We start from the raw sequence: 20,574 nt of genomic DNA, 5'->3' as shown, positions 1-20,574 counted from the left end.
TCACTTTTCATACAAGCTTTATGTATCAACGTAAAAAAATAAACAACAAGAGCATTGTATCAATGTAAAAAATCACAAATGACTGATTTCACTCATAGATCAATTTTCTGGCTCAATAAGCACTTATCATTTAGTTTTTTAAAGCAAAAAAAAGCTAGATTTTCTATTATTCATGGTAAATGAATGAGAAAATGTAATGAAGATATGAAATACTGTCAGAAAACTAACTCTAATTACTTGAGAAAAAATACACTTCATTACACACTTGACAAGTTACTAAAAATGATTTTGTATAATGACACATATTTAGAAATCAAGGGCCTATATATTTAATAACGACATATTTAAAGAAATACATATGATAATTAGGCAAATATTTTTGTAAAAATCAAATACAGATTTAGTAAAAAAGTAATTTGACGCTATGACATATAGCAAGGCAACTTTAATAAAACTGTCAATATTTCAATCATATTTCTACCATCAAGATTTGCTCTCCTTAACTGAACCGTATTCAAGTGTCTGTAGTGGGTGGCTCCCACAATCATCAAAAGTAAATATTATGTGATATTCATTTTAAGGAGGGAAACACAATATATAGGGATATCCTTTCAATGAATTTGTCTACAGGTTTTGGGTCTACAACCCATGTTCCTGTAGTGCAGCAGGAAAGAGAGCCCATAGCAGTACACCATGCTCTTCACTATCATCACTGTGTAAACCAGAGAGGCCAAGTTCAGACCGCATATGGACTTGAATGAATCTGGGGAAAAGAAAAGAGAAAGGCCAGGAAATTAGCCAGTGATTTTATTATAATATAGTCCAGTTTTCTGTTATCTTGTTTCTTTTTTTCTCTTCTCTTTTTCATGAGTTTGCTGGGTCCTATTTGTATTTGTTGTATTTTGTTGTTTCTGTATAAAAAATGTCAATAAAATATTGATCATACATTTTTTTAAGGACAAGATTCAATCCAATCATGGGATATAAGCAATGTGGTTTTTAAAGCCATTTCTGAACAAGCCGAACATATGCAACGTTTACCATGGATGGGATCTCTGCGAACACCAGAACATTGTCTTTAAAAGACGCTATGCCTATTATCTCAATTACCTCAACAAACCGGTGCCCCCGCACATTGACTCTGTCCCGGTACCCCCTGTATATAGCCTTGCTATTGTGATTTTACTGTTGCTCTTTAATTATTTGTTACTTTTATTTCTTATCTTTTTCGGTTTTGTTTCTTAAAACTGCATTGTTGGTTAAGGGCTTGTAATTAAGAATTTCACTGTAAAGTCTACACCTATTGTATTCGGCACATGTGACAAATACAATTTGATTTGATTTGAACCCGCCAAAGGATTGAATCGATCTGATTGCACTTTGTCGGCTATTTACAATTAAGCCGACATATGCAGCGTTTATCGTGGATGCGGTCTCACAAAACCTTGATCTTTCAATGTTTTTAGATTCATTAGACAGTGCCATCTCTCCGCAGGTCACGAGATTTAAAATGTTTCTCTTTACAAAACATTCTTCCCTTACCTTTGGATGTGGCCATGCAAAGCATCATTCTTGCTCCACACCTCAAATTTACCATAAATATCACATTAAATCACTTTTCTCACACTTTTCAACAACTTCTCATCTAACCATATTACACACCTGAATAATGCAACTTCACCATATCTAAATCTGTTCATTTATATATTTTTTCCAACTTTTAATTATTTGAATAGACCCCAAAACTGCATGAAATACACTTAAATATTTACCGTTGGTAACCTGCAGAGTGGTTGGTGCAGCCATGGTGGTTGGAGAAGCTTCAGTTGGTTCATCTGAGAATGAGATGGAAAAAGATCATATTAAAGAAAAAAAGCAGAGCATTATCTACTGTCAGATAATGAAAAAGTTCCCAGCCATGCCATATCTCTGTTGCTACAGTTATGACAAGTTATGCCGTTTTCTTTGGAGATTGCATTGGGGATAAAAAGTTAACCTTCATTTGCATTGGCTATTTGTTTACTTGCAAAACCAACTAGATACACAACATTCCTATGCAATTAACAAGTGTGAGTCCAATTGTTATGTACTTTATTTTTTACTTTGAAACGGTGATATGCCATTTTTAGACAGATGGACACATGATTCCTTAAAAAATGCTAAATAAATATATATTACAAGATTTCATTTTTTTTATTTAACCCCAACCCTGCATTAAGTAAATACAAATAAATCTTACCATAGGTAACCTGCAAAGTGGTTGTTGCAGCCATGGTGGTTGGAGAAGCTTGAGTTGGTTCCTCTGAGAACGAGATGTAAAAAGGTCATATTAAATAATAATTTTTTTCAGAGCATTATGTAGGCTACAGTCAGGGATAGACTAATAGTTACGCAAAAAAAAAACAAGATTTGTTTAAACTTGCGAAACTAACTAGACAACATTCCTGTGCAATTACCAAGTGTCAGTCCAATTTTTATGTTGGCTAGGCGTACTTTCTTTTTTACTTTGAAAAGGTAATATTCAATTTTCGGATTACATGACTGCCTACTCATATAAACATATACATTAATACATATTACATGAATAATACATACTAATGTAAAACAATTTCAATGATTGTCTTTACCTTCTGGTATGTCAACATCTTGAGGGCCCCCTTCATGTTCCACAGAACAGCTGTATTTGTTGCTGTATGTCTTGTCTTTATCAATGATGATCATACTGGTCGTCCGTCCTTCCTCCCTCTGCTCCAGCTCTTCCCTCTCTGCTTTGGGTACCTCTACTGTTCGGCCATTTTTATCCACCATCTTCCATGAAATCTTGACCAAGTCTGGAAACATGTCTCTAGCCAAACATAGCAGGGTGGTTTTCCTATTTGGCTCAGGTTTGGACGCTGGGTAGACCGTCACTTTGGGGTTTTGTACACTATTGTTGTCTGATTTTCAAGAGAAACAATAACATTTACAGTCTTCTTTAAAGGGACATCACACACAAGTTGTCAGACTTCAGAGGTAGTCTGTTGAATCATGATGTCCCACAGCATTTGTTTTATATCCAGCTTTACTGTCTATATTCAAGTAAACAATTAATTACATACATAAATAAATAAATGAACTAGATTTTTTTTCATAAGAAATATCCTTCTGGAATATCTTATTTCTATATAATGTAAATTAAACTTCCAATATCATTTAATTCATAAGATTACTAGTTCAGTAAACAGTTCAACATTTTTACCCTATATCAAATTACTTAACATTTCTATCAGAAATTTAACTGAGGGTGTATATCTCTAAGAGTAAGGACATGCAATATACTGTAAATTGTTCATATGGCATCATTGAAAATCAGAATGATAAATTCTACAGGCGAATAACAGGCTTTCAAATTCATAATATTTGTTTTTATTTTCGAACATGAGTTGATCATGAATAATGCATATTTGTGGAGCAATGCTGCAGGATGTTTTCTCAATTATTTTGGAAACAGATTAGACATATAGATTAATTATAATTACTAATGACTAGTGCTTTGTTTATCTGCTGAAAGTCAGAGGAATGAATCTCTTACCTGTCACATAAAGTTTCGTACCAGATCCAAATACAAGTACATACACAGTGAAAATTCCCTTGTCAAAAAGTAGCCTGCACTGTGTTTGGCATGGCGTGTGTTAAGTGTACAAAGGTTCAGGGGCCTCATGCACCCCAAATATGCAAAGTTGTATGCAAACTTGAACATGTTGATTGTATTTGTTGAATGCACTCCAAAGAATAGAGTAACTAAAGAAATGAATTACAGTGATGCAACATTAATTATTTAAGTTATTAATCAAGTGATATTAACATGTATAATATAGTAATATTACTTGCGATGGTAAGTAAGTTGTGCTAAAGTTACACAGTTTTGATTCTTAATTTAATTCACAGTGACACAAATGAACCAAGTTAAGTGGCAAGTTACCATGGTTTTAAAGTTTTGAGTACAAACAGAACCTTACAACTAAAATTATTGTAGGGAGTAAAAGCACGTTAATGGTCAGACATCTTTGAAGTATTCTGCACTCAAAAAAGTATACTTCAACATGTTGCCCAATCTCAAAATATTTTAGTCGATTTTTCACAAAATATAATGTTTACTGGGTAGGAGTGATAACCAGATTAAATCAGGCACGTTTTTTATCCAGCCGTGAAAATACTGCCCCCTAGCCATAACAGGTTAATCTGGTTACTAATGCTACCCAGTAACTAGAATATGCATATACTTATTATATATGGATAGAAAACACCCTAAAGTTTCTAAAACTGTTTGAATGGTGTCTGTGAGTATAACAGAACTCATTTGGCAGGCAAAACCCTGAGAAGTGGATAACTGATGTGTTGAATTACCTTTAAGCCTATGCCATTGAAACACACAGGGGCTTATTAATGTTTTGGCACTTCCTATTGCTTCCACTAGATGTCACCAGCCTTTACAAAGTATTTTGAGTCTTCTACTGTGAGATCTGACCGAACATGAGCCTTGGAACGGTGATGGCCGATTAGACTCTGGAGCGCGAGGTCATGTTGGGTACCCTCGTTCCAATACGTTTTAAAAGAGAATGCATTCGTCCACCTTGAATATTATTCATGTTCTGGTTAAAAAAGGCACTAATGATTTATGCTATACAACGTTTGACATGTTTGAACGAACGTAAATATATTTTTTCCCCTCGTTCATGAAGTGAAGTCCGGCGGGCTTAGATCATGTGCTAACAACACGGAGCTTTTTGGACATAAATGATGAGCTTTTTTGAACAAAACTACATTCGTTATGGACCTGGGATTCCTGGAAGTGACATCTGACGAAGACAATCAAAGGTAATGGATTATTTACATAGTATTTTCGATTTTAGATCTCTCCAACATGGCGGTCAGTCTGTATCGCAAAGCGTATTTTTCTGGGCGCAGTGCTCAGATTATTGCAAAGTGTGATTTCCCAGTAAGGTTATTTTTAAATCTGGCAAGTCGATTGCGTTCAAGAGATGTAAATCTATAATTCTTTAAATGACAATATAATATTTTACCAATGTTTTCTAATTTTAATTATTTAATTTGTGGTGCTGACTTGGAGGGAAACGATTTCCTGAACATCAACGCCATAGTAAAACGCTGTTTTTGGATATAAATATGAACTTGATAGAACTAAAAATGCATGCATTGTCTAACATAATGTCCTAGGAGTGTCATCTGATGGAGATTGTCAAAGGTTAGTGCATCATTTTAGCTGGTTTTATGGTTTTGGTGACGCCTGTCTTTGAATTGACAAAACATTACACACAGCTATTGTCAATGTACTCTCCTAACATAATCTAACTTTATGCTTTCGCCGTAAAACCTTTTTGAAATCGGACAACGTGGTTAGATTAAGGAGATGTTTATCTTTCAATGGGTGTAAGATAGTTGTATGTTTGAAAAATTTGAATTTTGACATTTATTTGGTTTCAAATTTGCCGCTCTTGAAATGCACCTGCTGTTGATAGGGTGCACCACGGGTGGCACGCTAGCGTCCCACATAGCCCCAAGAGGATATGCATATAATATAGATTTGGATGGAAAACACTCTGAAGTTTCCAAAACGGTTTGAATGATGTCTGTGAGTATAACAGAACTCATATGGCAGGCAAAAACCTGAGAAACAATCCAACCAGATAGTGGGAAATCTGAGGTTTGTAGTTTTTCAAGTGATTGCCTATCCAGTATACAGTGTCTGTGGGGTCATATTGCACTTTCTAAGGCTTCCACTAGATGTCAACAGTCTTTAGCACCTTTTTTCAGGCATCTACTGTGAATGGGAAGAGAATAAGAGCTGATTCAGTCATGTGTCTGGAAAATTGGCATGAGCTCACACATGCGCACGGCCATGATAGCGAGCTGCCTTTCCTTTCAATTCTAAAGACAAAGGAATTGTCCGGTTGGAATATTATTGAAGATTTATGATAAAAACATCCTAAAGATTGATTCTATACATCGTTTGACATGTTTCTACGAACTGTAATTGTCACGGATATGTAGGGCAGGAGGAAGGAGCAGAGTCAAATGCAGGATATGATTGTTCGGTAGGCCGAAGTTTAATGACACCCAACACGCTAGGTGTATCAAAAACACAGGGATCGCACAAAACCCCAAAAGGGAAACAGGTAATCCAAATGAAGAGGCGAAAATACGCACGGGGCGCAGCCCGGCTAGAATCAATACTCCAAATAATAAAACGCTGGAGCAAAAACACAATGTACTACCACACTGCCCGCTGACAATCAAAACAATCCCGCACAACACACAACCCCAAAGGAACAAACTAAATACCCCCCCCACTAATGACAGAAACAAAAACAGGTGCGGACCTAGACAGACAAAACACAACCAACACAGAAACATAGATTGGTGGCAGCTAGTAGACCGGCGACGACGACCGCCGAGCACCGCCCGGCCGAGGAGGGGCACCATTTTCTGTGGATACTGTGACAGTAATGGAACTATTTAGACTTTTCGTCTGGACTAAACTCGCTAGCTTAGTGAATGTGGAGTGCTGGACTAAATGTGCAAACAAAATGGAGGTATTTGGACATAAAGATGAACTTTATCGAACAAAACTAACATTTATTGTGGAACTGGGATTCCTGGGAGTGCATTCCGATGAAGATCATCAAAGGTAAGTGAATATTGATAATGTTATTTCTGACTTCTGTTGACTCCATAATGGCGGGTATCTGTATGGCTTGTTTTGATGTCTGAGCGCTGTACTCAGATTATTGCAAAGTTTGCTTTCGCCGTAAAGCTTTTTTGAAATCTGACACAACGGTTGCATTAAGGAGTAGTTTATCTATTATTCTGTGCATAACACTTGTATCTTTTATCAAAGTTTATGATGAGTATTTCTGTAAATTGATGTGCTCATTCACCGGGGTTTCGGAGGCAAAACATTTCTGTACATTACATGCCAATGTAAAATGGGGTTTTTGGATATAAATTTGATCTTTATCGAGCAAAACATACATGTATTGTGTAACATGAAGTCCTATGAGTGCCATCTGATGATGATCATCAAAGGTTAGTGATTCATTTTAACTCTATTTCTGTTTTTTGTGATGCCTCTCCTTGCTTGGAAAATGGCTGTGTGGTTTTTCTTGTCTAGGTGCTGTCCTAACATAATCTAATGCTATGCTTTCGCCGTAAAGCCTTTTTGAAATTGGACACTGTGGTTGGATTAACGAGAAGATTATCTTTCAAATTGTGAACAGTACTTGTATGTGTGAGTAATTTGAAATATGAGTTTTTTGTTGTTTTGAACTTGGCGCTCTGCTATTTCACTGGCTGTTGGCGGGGTGGGAAGCTAGTGTCCCACTTTTCCTAGAGAGGTTTTAACATTACAATCCGGTATTGAACTCTGAAAGCCATCAGCTAAGTGGTGGTATGTAGCCTAGTGGTTAGAGCATTGGGCCAGTAACCGGAAGGTTGCTGGATCAAATACCTGAGCGGACAAAGTAAACATCTGTTGTTCTACCCATGAACAAGGCAGATCACCCATTGGTCCCTGGTAGGCTGTCAATGTAAATAAGAATTTGTTCTTAACTGACTTGCCTAGTTAAATAAACAAGATATAGCTTTCTTTTGGTATAGACGCTGTCGATCATTTTCGCCTATTTTCGTCACTGCTAGACTGGTAGCTACCTTCAGAAGAGTTTTGTTCTATCTTTGACTGACATAAGCTAATGTTAGCTAGGTAATGTCACACTCCGTTAGTTAAAATATAATTTTTGATACAACTAACTCACTCTCTGTTTGTGTGCTGGTAGAAATGATGAATGTGTAAAATTGTCTATGGTTGGTTAGTTGTTGTCAGCCAGTCTCAGTTGGCTAGCAATCTTGATGCCAATTTAGTGACGCTAGTTAGCTAACAGCAAGCTGACAATATTGAAATGTCAATGTAAGGTATGTTTAGCTAGCCAGGCTAAATCGTGTTTTGTTGTGTATTTTGTTTTGGTGGGACATAATCTGATTCCACCAACATGCACTTCCAACCCCTAGCTCTGCACAAGGTGAAGGTAAGTTGGCAAAATATGTATAGGCTGACGGCTAAAATAGCTCAATTTACAGTAAGCATGGTATAAACATGAATTGGGTAGTGTTTGTATGGCTTCTGTTTGTGTTATAGTGTTACAGGTGGCTAGATGTAGCCTGAGGACCACAGAGTACCTCACAGACCATGTAATCAATTTAGTCTACCCCTCTTCTCTTTTACCTTAAAGTCCTTCCACAGTGCCCTGCTAGAAAATAACCCAAATTGGGGGCATTTTCTGTACACAAGCATGAGGGAGTGGACTCACCTTGCAGTTATGGAGCACAACAAGATTGTGGACAGAAACCAGCAAGGGACACTGAAAGGTATAAAATCAAGACTACAACAGTAATGACACACCCACCTCATTCTCTTCTCTTCAGATTGTCGAAACACAATACTAAGACATGTCTACAAAACTCCCCTGCAAAGGGTTACTATTGATACACCAAGATGGCGCCGGAGTAGAAGGCAGACGTTTTACGTGCCCCTAGCCGATTGTAACTTATGTTTTTACTTATTTTGTACATAATGTTGCCACAACCATCTCTTATGACCGAAAATAACTTCTAGACATCAGGACTGCAATTTCTGACCATGGACGAGCAGAATATTTTATTTCCTTTCACGAATCTGACGAGCCCAACACAAAGGATATACTGCTTCCTTGGGAACAGGCCCCGATCCCCATGATCTGCATGAAGAGGAGGCAGAAAAGAGGGGCCAAAGAGTGGGCTGACTTCGGAGAATTCGTTGGCAATCGAATAAACCCCACTTCCCTCCATTCTGCTAGCAAACATGCAATACTTGGAGAATAAAATCAACGAGTTATGCGGAAGATTAAACTACCAACGGGACATTAAAAACTGTAACATCTTATGCTTCACGGAGTCGTGGCTGAATGACGACAATATCAACATACAGCTGGCTGGTTATGTACCGGCAGGATAGAACAGTGGCGGCGAGCTATGTATTTTTGTAAATAACAGCTGGTAAACGATATCAATGGAAGTCTCGAGCTATTGCTCCCCTGAGGTAGACTATCTCATGATAAGCTGTAGACCACACTACCTACCGAGAGAGTTTATCTGTTTTCTTCGTAGATGTTTACATACCACCACAGTCAGAGGCTGGGACTAAGACAGCATTGTATGAGCTATATTCCGCCATAAGCAAACAAGAAAACGCTCACCCAGAGGCGGTGCTCCTAGTAGCCGGGGACTTTAATGCAGGGAAACCTAAATCCATTTTACCAAATTTCTATCAGCATGTTATATGTGCAACCAGAGTAAAAATAATTCTGGACCACCTATAGTCGACACACAGATGCAGACAAAGCTCTCCCTCACCCTCCATTTGGCAAATCTGACCATAATTATATCCTCCTGATTCCTGCATACAAGCTAAACTTAAAGCAGGAAGCACCAGTGACTAGATCAATAACAATGTGGTCAGAAGAAGAAGATGCTAAGCGACAGGACTGTTTTGCTAGCACAGACAGTAATATGTTCCGGTATTCCTCCAATGGCATCAGTACACCACATCAGTCATTGGCTTCATCAATAAGTGCATCGATGAAGTTGTCCCCACAGTGACCGTACGTACATAGTCCAACCAGAAGCCATGGATTACAGACAGCATCCGCACTGTGCTAAAGGCTAGAGCTGCCGCTTTCAAAGAGCGGGACTCTAACCCGGAAGCTTACATGAAATGCTGCTATGCCCTCCGATGAACCATCAAAAAGTCAAAGCCTCAATACAGGACTATGATCGAATCGTACTACACCGGCTCTGACGCTCGTCGGATTTGGCAGGGCTTGTAAACCATTACACACTACAAAGAGGAGCCCAGCCGAGAGCTGCCCCCTACCAGACGAGCTAAACTACTTCTATGCTTGCTATGATGCAAATAACACTGAAACATGCATAAGAGCACCAGCTGTTCCGGAAGACTGTGTGATCACGCTCTCCGCAGCCGATGTGAGTAACACCTTTAAACAGGTCAACATTCACAAGGCCGCAGGGCCAGACGGAATACCAGGACGTGTACTACAAGCATGTGCTGACCAACTGGCAAGTGTCTTCACTGACATTTTCAACCTCTCCCTGTCCGAGTCTGAAATACCAACATGTTTAAAGCAGACCACCATTGTGCCTGTGCCCAAGAACACTGAGGTAACTTGCCTAAATTACTACCGACCCATAGCACTCACATCTGTAGCCATGAAGTGCTTTGAAAGGCTGGTCATGGCTCACATCAACACCATTATCCTAGAAACCCTAGACCCACTGCAATTTGCATACCGCCCTAACAAATCCACAGATGATGCAACCTCCATAGCACTCCACACTGCCCTTTCCCACCTGGACAAAAGGTGCCCCCGTAGTGCCCCTAAAGCTTATCAATAAGCTAAGGACCCTGGGACTGAACACCTCCCTCTGCAAATGGATTCTGAACTTCCTGACGGGCCTCCCCAGGTGGTAAGGATAGGTAACAACACAACTGCCCCACTTATCCTCAACACAGGGGCCCCTCAGCGGTGCATGCCCCCTCCTGACGTCCAGGCACAACTCCAACACCATCATTTAGTTTGCCTATGGAACAACAGAGGTAGGCCTGATTACCGACAACGACAAGGCAACCTATAGGGAGGAGGTCAGAGACCTGGCCATGTGGTGCCAGCACAACAACTTCTCCCTCAACGGGATCAAGACAAAGGAGAAGATTGTGGACTACAGGAAAAAGAGGACCAAGCAGGCCCCCCATTCTCATCAACGGGCCTGTAGTGGAGCAGGTTGAAAGCTTCAAGCTCCACATCACCATCAAACTAACATGGTCCAAGCACATCAAGACAGTTGTGAAGAGGGCATGACAAAACCTATTCCCCCTAAGGAGACTGAAAAGATTTGGCATGGGTCCTCAGATCCTCAAAAGGTTCTACAGCTGCACCATCGAGAGCATCCTGACTAGTTGCATCACTGCCTGGTATGTCAACTGCTCGGCCTCCAACCACAAGGCACTACAGAGGGTACTGCGTACGGCCCTGTACATCACTGGGGCCAAGCCTCCTGCCATCCAGGACCTCTATACCAGGTGGTGTCAGAGGAAGGCCCTAAAAATTGTCAAAGACTCCAGCCACCCTAGTCATAGACTGTTCTCTCTGCTATCGCACGGTAAGCGGTACCGGAGCGCCACGTCTAGGTATCCCCCCCTCTTTACACCGCTGCTGCTCTCTGTTGTTATCATCTATGCATTGTCACTTTATTAACCCCTGTGCGGCCGCATACGGGACGGACATCCAGCGAAAAATCATATCGCCATTAGCATAACAAAATGTTATAATTTATTTTTGTAATTGTTTTTCCCAAATTATATTGTTTTATAGATACACCTCTCCTGAATCGAACCACGTTGTCCGATTTCAAAAAGGCTTTACAGCAAAAGCAAAACATTAGATTATGTTAGAGGAGTATATCGTAAAAGTAGCCACATAGCCATTTTCCGACCAACCACATGCATCACAAATAACCAAAAAACAGCTAAATGCAGCACTAACCTTTTACAATATTCATCAGATGACACACCTAGGACATCATGTTACACAATACATGCATTCTTTTGTTCGATAAAGTTCATATTTATATATAAAAACAGCATTTTACATCGGTGCGTAACGTTGACTAACTATTTTCCCTCAAATGCATCCGATGAAACAGAGCTACAATTTACTAAATTATTATTCGAAAACATTTTTAAAATGTAATATTGTCATTCTAAGATTTATAGATGAATATCTCTTGAAAGCACCTGTAACTTTACTGGATAATCATACTTTGCGATGAAAGGGGATGCGATACTCTGAGAAATAGGCTAACGTTATAGGTCAGCGCCATCTTGGAACAATCGCATATCACATCTAGTCTTGTATACTATTGTCAATAATTCCTTACCTTTGGTTGTCTTCATCAGAAAGCGCTTCCAGGAATCCCAGGTCCACAACAAATGTATTTTCGTTCGAAAAAATTACTCCTTTTTGTTCCAAGAGCTTGTTCTTGTTAGCGCGTCTGAAGGCTGATCTAAATGCTCCGTCGGCCGCGGGACAGCCATTTCGAGAAAATGCATTTTTTTCCCATTTAGGTTCGTTCAAACATGTCAAACGTTGTATAACATAAATCTTCAGGGCGTTTTTCAACAAGAGAGCCAATAAGATTCGAGGGGGACGATTGCATTGTGTTTCAAAACGTTTCGAAAGGGGAGGGTAACCAGGGGCGCCGGCGTCATAATGGTGATGGCCCTCTCCGTGTGACCACGTTCCACAGCGTCTCATTCATTCAGTTTTAACAGTAGGAGACTCAAACCACTTTGTAAAGACTGGGGACATCTAGTGGAAGCAATAGGAAGTGCTCAATGAACCATAGCTCACGGTGTGATTAATAGGCAACGTGATGAAGTTGAGTTCGCAATTCAGAATTCCACTTCCTGTTTCGATCTGTCTCGGGGTTTTGACTGCCATATGAGTTCTGTTATACTCACAGACACCATTCAAACAGTTTTAGAAACTTTAGGTGTTTTCTATCCACAAGTATTAATTATATGCATATCCTAGCTTCTAAGTTTGAGTAGTAGGCCATTTAAAATGGGCACAAATTTTTTCAACTTCATCTCGTTGCCTATAAATCACACCGTGAGCAATGGTTCATTGAGCACTTCCTATTGCTTCCACTATATGTCCCCAGTCTTTACAAAGTGGTTTGAGCCTTCTACTGTGGAAACTGACAGAATGAGAGTCTGTTGAAATTGGTCACAGGAGGAGGGCCATCACCATTATGACGCCGGCGGCCCTGTCTACCCCCTCCTTTCGAAACGTTTTGAAACACAATGCAATCGTCCCCCTCGAATCTTATTGGCTCTCTTGTTGAAACAGTATTTACTAGCTAATTTTCTGAGTATCGCATCCCCTTTTATCGCAAAGTGTGATTACCCAGTAAAGTTATTTTTAAATCTGGTATTACAGGTGCTTTCAAGAGATATTCATCTCTTGGATGACAATATTACATTTTAAAAATGTTTTCGAATAGTAATTGAGTAAATTGTAGCACTGTTTCCCGGGATGCATTTGAGGGAAAATAGTTAGTCAACGTCAGGCGCCGATGTAAAATGCTGTTTCTTTATATAAATATGAACTTTATCGAACAAAAGAATGCATGCATTGTGTAACATGATGTCCTAGGTGTGTCATCTGATGAAGTTTGTAAAAGGTTAGTGCTGCATTTAGGTGTTTTTTTTGGTTATTTGTGATGCATGTGGTTGGTCGGAAAATGGCTATGTGGCTACTTTTACCATGTACTCCTCTAACATAATCTAATGTTTTGCTTTTCCTGTAAAGCCTTTTTGAAATCGGACGACGTGGGTCGATTCAGGAGAGGTGTATCTATAAAACGATATGAGACAGTCCTATATTTGAACAACAAAAAAATATTAAATTTCGTTATGTTAATGTCGATAGGAGTTTTTCGCTGGATGTTCGTCACGCATACGGGACGAGACCGTCAAGAGGTTAACCTGTTAGGGCTAGGGGGCAGTATTGACACGCCTGGATAAAAAACGTACCCGATTTAATCTGGTTACTACTCCTGCACAGTAACTAGAATATGCATATAATTATTTGCTTTGGATAGAAAACACCCTAAAGTTTCTAAAACTGTTTGAATGGTGTCTGTGAGTATAACAGAACTCATATGGCAGGCCAAAACCTGAGAAGATTCCATGCAGGAAGTGGCCTGTCTGACAATTTCTTGCCCTTCTTGATTATCTCTATCCATTACAGAGGATTTCTGCTGTTACGTGACACTTCCTACGGCTCCCATGGGCTCTCAGAAGGCGGCAAAAATATGAATCGTGGCTTTGCAGGCTCTGGTTGAAAAAAAGTAGCACGTTTGGGTAGTGGCTGGTTACAGTACTGTGAGACTCAGGCGCGTGCCCGCGTCGACAGAATGCTTTGTTTTCTTTTGTCTGTTTACCTAAACGCAGATTCCCGGTCGGAATATTATCGCTTTTTTACGAGAAAAATGGCATAAAAATGGATTTTAAACAGCGGTTGACATGCTTCGAAGTACGGTAATGGAATATTTAGAATTTTTTTGTCACGAATTGCGCCATGCTCGTGACCCTTATTTACACTTCAGATAGTGTCTTGAACGCACGAACAAAACGCCGCTATTTGGATATAACGATGGATTATTTTGGACCAAACCAACATTTGTTATTGAAGAAGCAGTCCTGGGAGTGCATTCTGACGAAGAACATCAAAGGTAATCAAACTTTTGTAATAGTAAATCGGAGTTTGGTCAGGGCTAAACTTGGTGGGTGTCTAAATAGCTAGTCGTGATGACTGGGCTATGTACTCCGAATATTGCAAAATGTGCTTTCACCGAAAAGCTATTTTAAAATCGGACACCTCGATTGCACAAAGGAGTTCTGTATCTATAATTCTTTAAATAATTGTTATGTTTTTTGTGAACGTTTATCGTGAGTAATTTAGTAAATTCACCGGAGGTTTGCGGGGGGTATGCTAGTTCTGAACGTCACATGCTAATGTAAAAAGCTGTTTTTTGATATAAATATGAACTTGATTGAACAAAACATGCATGTATTGTATAACAATGTCCTAGGTGTGTCATCTGATGAAGATCATCAAAGGTTAGTGCTGCATTTAGCTGTCTTCTGGGTTTTTGTGACATTATATGCTAGCTTGAAAATTGGGTGTCTGATTATTTCTGGCTGGGTACTCTGCTGACATAATCTAATGTTTTGCTTTCGTTGTAAAGCCTTTTTGAAATCGGACAGTGTGGTTAGATTAACGAGAGTCTTGTCTTTAAAATGCTGTAAAATAGTCATATGTTTGAGAAATTGAAGTAATAGCATTTCTAAGGTATTTGAAAATCGCGCCACGGGATGACACTGGCTGTTGCGTAGGCGGGACGATTTCGTCCCACCTAGCCCAGAGAGGTTAACCTGTTAGGGCTAGGGGGCAGTATTTGCACGGCTGGATAAAAAAAGTGTGCCCGATTTAATCTGGTTACTAATCCTACCCAGTAACTAGAATATGCATATACTTATTATATATGGATAGAAAACACTCTAAAGTTTCTAAAACTGTTTGAATGGTGTCTGTGAGTATAACAGAACTCATTTGGCAGGCAAAACCCTGAGACATTTTCTGACAGGAAGTGGATACCTGATGTGTTGTATTACCTTTAAACCTATCCCATTGAAAAACACAGGGGCTGAGGAATATTTTGGCACTTCCTATTGCTTCCACTAGATGTCACCAGCCTTTACAAAGTGTTTTGAGTCTTCTGGAGGGAGATCTGACCGAACAAGAGCCATGGAACGATGATGGCCCATTAGACACCTGGCGCGCGAGTTCATGTTGGGTACCCTCGTTCCAATACGTTATAAAAGAGTATGCATTCGTCCACCTTGAATATTATTCATGTTCTGGTTAAAAAAGGCCCTAATGATTTATGCTATACAACGTTTGACATGTTTGAACGAACGTAAATATATTTTTTCCCCTCGTTCATGACGAGAAGTCCGGCTGGCTTAGATCATGTGCTAACAAGATGGAGATTTTTGACATAAATGATGAGCTTTTTTGAACAAAACTACATTCGTTATGGACCTGTGATACCTGGAAGTGACATCTGATGAAGAGAATCAAAGGTAATGGATTATTTACATAGTATTTTCGATTTTAGATCTCCCCAACATGACGTCTAGTCTGTATCGCAACGCGTATTTTTCTGGGCGCAGTGCTCAGATTATTGCAAAGTGTGATTTCCCAGTAAGGTTATTTTTAAATCTGGCAAGTTGATTGCGTTCAAGAGATGTAAATCTATAATTCTTTAAATGACAATATAATATTTTACCAATATTTTCAAATTTTAATTATTTAATTTGTGGTGTTGACTTGACTGCCGGTTATTGGAGGGAAACGATTTCCTCAACATCAATGCCATAGTAAAACGCTGTTTTTGGATATAAATATGAACTTGATAGAACTAAAAATGCATGCATTGTCTAACATAATGTCCTAGGAGTGTCATCTGATGGAGATTGTAAAAGGTTAGTGCATCATTTTAGCTGGTTTTATGGTTTTGGTGACCCTGTCTTTGAATTGACAAAACATTACACACAACTCTTGTAAATGTACTGTCCTAACATACTCTAAATTTATGCTTTCGCCGTAAAACCATTTTGAAATCGTAAAACGTGGTTAGATTAAGGAGATTTTTATCTTTCAAAGGGTGTAAAATAGTTGTATGTTTGAAAAATTTGAATTTTGACATTTATTTGGATTCAAATTTGCCGCTCTTGAAATGCACCTGCTGTTGATGGAGTGCACCACGGGTGGGACGCTAGCGTCCCACCTAGCCCATAGAGGTTAACATCTTACAAGCATCCCAACATATTCCAAATAGCTTTATCCTTATTCATTAATTTTATACAACCATTTAGATGTAAGTCTCATAGCTGAGGCTAGTATATAAACATTATTATGGTAATATGGCCGTATTGTCTCTCATGAGTTTCATAAAATTGTACCAAACGGACCAGTTCGTAGCTGGATTCTTCACCGATCTTTTATACCTTCTCCAGAACATAAATGTTGTTCGGTTCTCCAATTCTTTGAGGTGGAAGAATCCTTTGTTCTCTATACTGTGAAACACTCTGTCTCTTTATACTGTGGCCATGAGGTGGAACATTTTCTTAGGAATTTATGACCCCTTCTGACCACAGCAGCCTGGGTGTAGGAGACAGAGGGAGATGGTGAAGAAGTGCAGGGGGAGGTGCAGGGGGTGGGAGTCAACTGTGCTCCCTGTACCCAAAGAGGGCAACGTCATGACAGGGGCTAGTAAGTAAGCATTTCACTGTAAGATCTACACGTGTTGTATTCATGACTAATAACTTTTGATTTGATTTGAAGAAGCTGATTAAACAGCATAATCATTACACAGTTGCACCTTGTGCTTGGGACTATAAAAGGCCACTCTAAAATGTGCAGTTTTGTCACACAACGCAATGCCACAAGTTGAGTCAGCCTGCATTTGGCATGTTCATTTATCTACCATAATGTCACGTCCTGGCCAGTATAAGGGTTAATTGTTATTGTAGTTTGGTCAGGACGTGGCAGAGGGTATTTGTTTTATGTGGTTCAGGATGGTGTTTTTGTAGTAAGGGCATTTGATTTAGTATTCCGGGGTTTTTTGGGCACTGTTTGAGATTCATGTATTCTATGTTTAGTCTAGTTAGTCTGTTTCTATGTTGAGTTAATTGGGGTGGACTTCCAATTGAAGGCAGCTGTGTGGTGTTGCCTTTGATTGGAAGTCCTATATTAGTTGGGTGTGTTTGTCTGTGTGTTTGTGGGAGATTGTTTCTTGTTTAGCGTATGTGAGCCTAACAGGACTGTCTAGTAATCGTGAGTTTGTTTTGTTATTTTGTATGTTCATTTTTGAGTTTATTAAATGTTCAAAATGAACTATCTCAACTCTGCTGCATATTGGTACTCTTTTTCCGACGATGATTTCGCTATATCGTCTGACGACGAAGAAATCCCTGACACATAAGCCAAATCTAACATTCTTTAAGAGAATTTGGCCTCAAAACTTTTACATTTTAGTCATTTATCAGGCACTCTTATCCAGAGCGATTCACAGAAGGGTCATGCATATATTTCTGTATTTGTCCCCCTTGGGGCTCATACTTACAACCCTGGCATTGCAAGCAACATGCTCTACCAACTGAGCCACACGAACTATGTGTAACCACACCATCCCAGAACTTCCACATCCGGCTTTTTCACCTGCAGGATCGTCTGAGACTAGCCACCCAGACAGCTGATGAAACTGTGGGTTTTCACAAGAGAATTATTTCTGCAAAAACTGTCAGAAACTCAGGGAATCTCATCTGAATGATTGTCGTCCTCACCAGGGTCATGACCTGACTGCAGTTCGGTGTCAACACTGACTTCAGTGGGCAAATGCTGACCTTCTTTGGGCACTGGCAGGCTGGAGAAGTGTGCTCTTCACGGATGAATCCCAGTTTCAACTATACCGGGCAGATGGCAGACAGAGTCTTTGGTGTTCTGTGGGCGAGCTGTTTGCTGATGTCAACGTTGTGAACAGATTGCCCCATGGTGGCGGTGAGGTTATGTTATGGGCAGGCATAAGCTACAGACAACCAACATAATTGCATTTATCGATGGCAATTTGAATGCACAGAGATACCTTGACGAGATCCTGAGGCCCATTGTCGTGCCATTCATCCGCCACCATCACCTCATGTTTTTTTCTCTTTTTTTCTCAATTTAACCTTTATTTAAACAGGGAGTCACACTGAGGTAAAACTATTTTACATGAGAGCCTTGTATACCTTTACACATAAAACACAACAGCCCTACAGAACACTATAATAAAACAACATGAAATATATTTAAGAAAAGCAATCGCATTCTGTAACATAAGTCTCCAATCATTTTATTTGCCTGAAAGACACCAGAATATCTAATTGCACGGAATTCTGCATTTTGTTCCACACAAGGAACAAAAAAACAAAAAGCATATTTTTCCAATTTTGTTGAGACCAAAGGGTTACAAAACTGCATTGTAAATCATTAAAAGAGAGTACAGCTCTCTTATTACAGACAGAGAGGTCCATCCCACATGTTTGTGAAGAATACAATGATGAGTTCTAAAACCGTCCCCAGTAATAAAGTCTATTGCTGAATGGAAAACTGAATCCAATGGTTTCAAAACAGAGGCTGCCGCATGCATATTAATAATGTCACGATAGAATGATGAAGGCCACTGTGTTCTTGGGGACGTTCAATGCTGCAGACAGTTTTTGGTACCCTTCCCCAGATCTGTGCCTCAACACAATCCTGTCTCAGAGCTCTACGGACAATTCCTCCGACCTCATGGCTTAGTTTTTTGCTCTGACATGCACTGTCAACTGTGGGATCTTATATAGACAGGAGTGTGCCTTTCCATATCATGTCCAATCAATTGAATTTAGCACAGGTGGACTCCAATCAAGTTGTAGAAACATCTCAAGGATGATAAATGGAAACCTGGATGCACCTGAGCTCAATTTTGAGTCTCATAGCAAACGTCTGAATACTTATGTAAATAGGTTATTCTGACTGTTATACCCATATATACCTAAAAAGCACACAATCCTCTGTCCAACCTCTGCACACAATGTCCGTATGCAGGACACATCAAGAAGATGCAGTTTAGACACTGTTTGCTCATTGGCAAGACATCTTGTTCATTTATTTATAATTCCTTTTATAATTGCATTTCACTTTGGATTTGAAGAAGACGCTACACTCAAAACTCTTATGTCACTTACTGTGGTAAGGAACCTTTTCATGAATACAAAGCTTGATTAAAACCACAGAGTTTTTGTACAGGCTGTGTGGATCAGTTCTCACTGTGGGTTCCCGAGACCCAGCAGGCACAGTAGTAGGTGGCAGAATGGGACACTTTAACGGACTTGATCATAAGATTACTGGAGTCAGACTCCCCCCTAACAGAGAAATCTGCTCTCTGAGGATGAGTGGTAGCACGGCTGTCAGAATTGTCATCGAAATCAAAGTATAGAATCCAAGAAAAGGGTTCACCCTCTCTCTTCTGGTACCAGTGGACCAGGTTACCAAAGCACGAACCAGTAACTTTGCAGCCGAAGGAGACACTCTGTTTCTCTCTCCTAGTCTTTGATATCTGGTCCTGTTGCAGCCGTTGTCCTGAAGCAGCCACTGTAAAACAGAAGTTGATCACAAAAAAAAATGACAGCAGAGTTATTCCATTTCAAATATATGGATACAGGTTTGATGAACCACTTACCCAGAAAAAGAGAGAATATTGTTATACCACAGTCCATGTTCAGTGAATATGTGCTTAAGATTTGGGGAAATGAAAAGCTCCAAAGCACTGAACATCAGACTGATTTAACAGATCTTTACTGAAGTATGGTTTGGATCATAGAGTCGATTATGAAGATGAGAGGTGAAAAACCAGCTGGAGTGTGTCGTCTCAAACAGTTCCTCTGACAATGTCACTTCCTGTGGTGCAGAACACTTTCTTTTTCATTAATTCACAGCTTGATTCAGTCACAGCTCAAGAATCAAGGTAAAATGTTCTCCCTCCTTCTTCTGGTACCAGGAGACATGCGTTGTACACTGATCATTGTCTTTGCAGCTGAAGGAGACAGGCTCTCGCTCTGTCCTAATCCATGATATCTCCTCGTCCAATTTCTGCCCTGCCACTGCAATGACATTTGACAACAACAACACACTAAGACAAAAATATATTAGCAAAACTTAAAAGCAATTACATTTGTCCACAATCTATGCATCAATTATAGACTTAAATTCAGACAGAGACACTTTGTTCTACCATTCATTTCCAGTTGCT

At 39.6% G+C, this 20,574-nt stretch overlaps 1 protein-coding gene across 1 annotated transcript; it reads right to left on the bottom strand.

The window, feature by feature from the left end:
* Positions 1 to 429: 429 nt before the first annotated feature.
* On the bottom strand, positions 430 to 20,229 carry LOC106580238 (immunoglobulin lambda-1 light chain). The gene is made up of 7 exons (XM_082966841.1): positions 20,005 to 20,229; positions 19,584 to 19,916; positions 3,572 to 3,661; positions 2,628 to 2,936; positions 2,240 to 2,302; positions 1,773 to 1,835; positions 430 to 763 (listed from the first exon to the last, which is right to left on the bottom strand). Exons 1-7 carry the CDS (start codon positions 20,039 to 20,041, stop codon positions 612 to 614), a joined length of 1,047 nt encoding a protein of 348 aa, XP_082822967.1. The 5' UTR covers positions 20,042 to 20,229; the 3' UTR covers positions 430 to 611.
* Between the last annotated feature and the right edge of the window lie 345 nt (positions 20,230 to 20,574).

The sequence above is a fragment of the Salmo salar genome, chromosome 20 (assembly GCF_965601325.2).
Source record: "Salmo salar chromosome 20, fSalSal1, whole genome shotgun sequence".
Lineage (NCBI taxonomy): Eukaryota > Metazoa > Chordata > Actinopteri > Salmoniformes > Salmonidae > Salmo > Salmo salar.
This window is presented reverse-complemented; position numbering and strand designations above follow the sequence as displayed.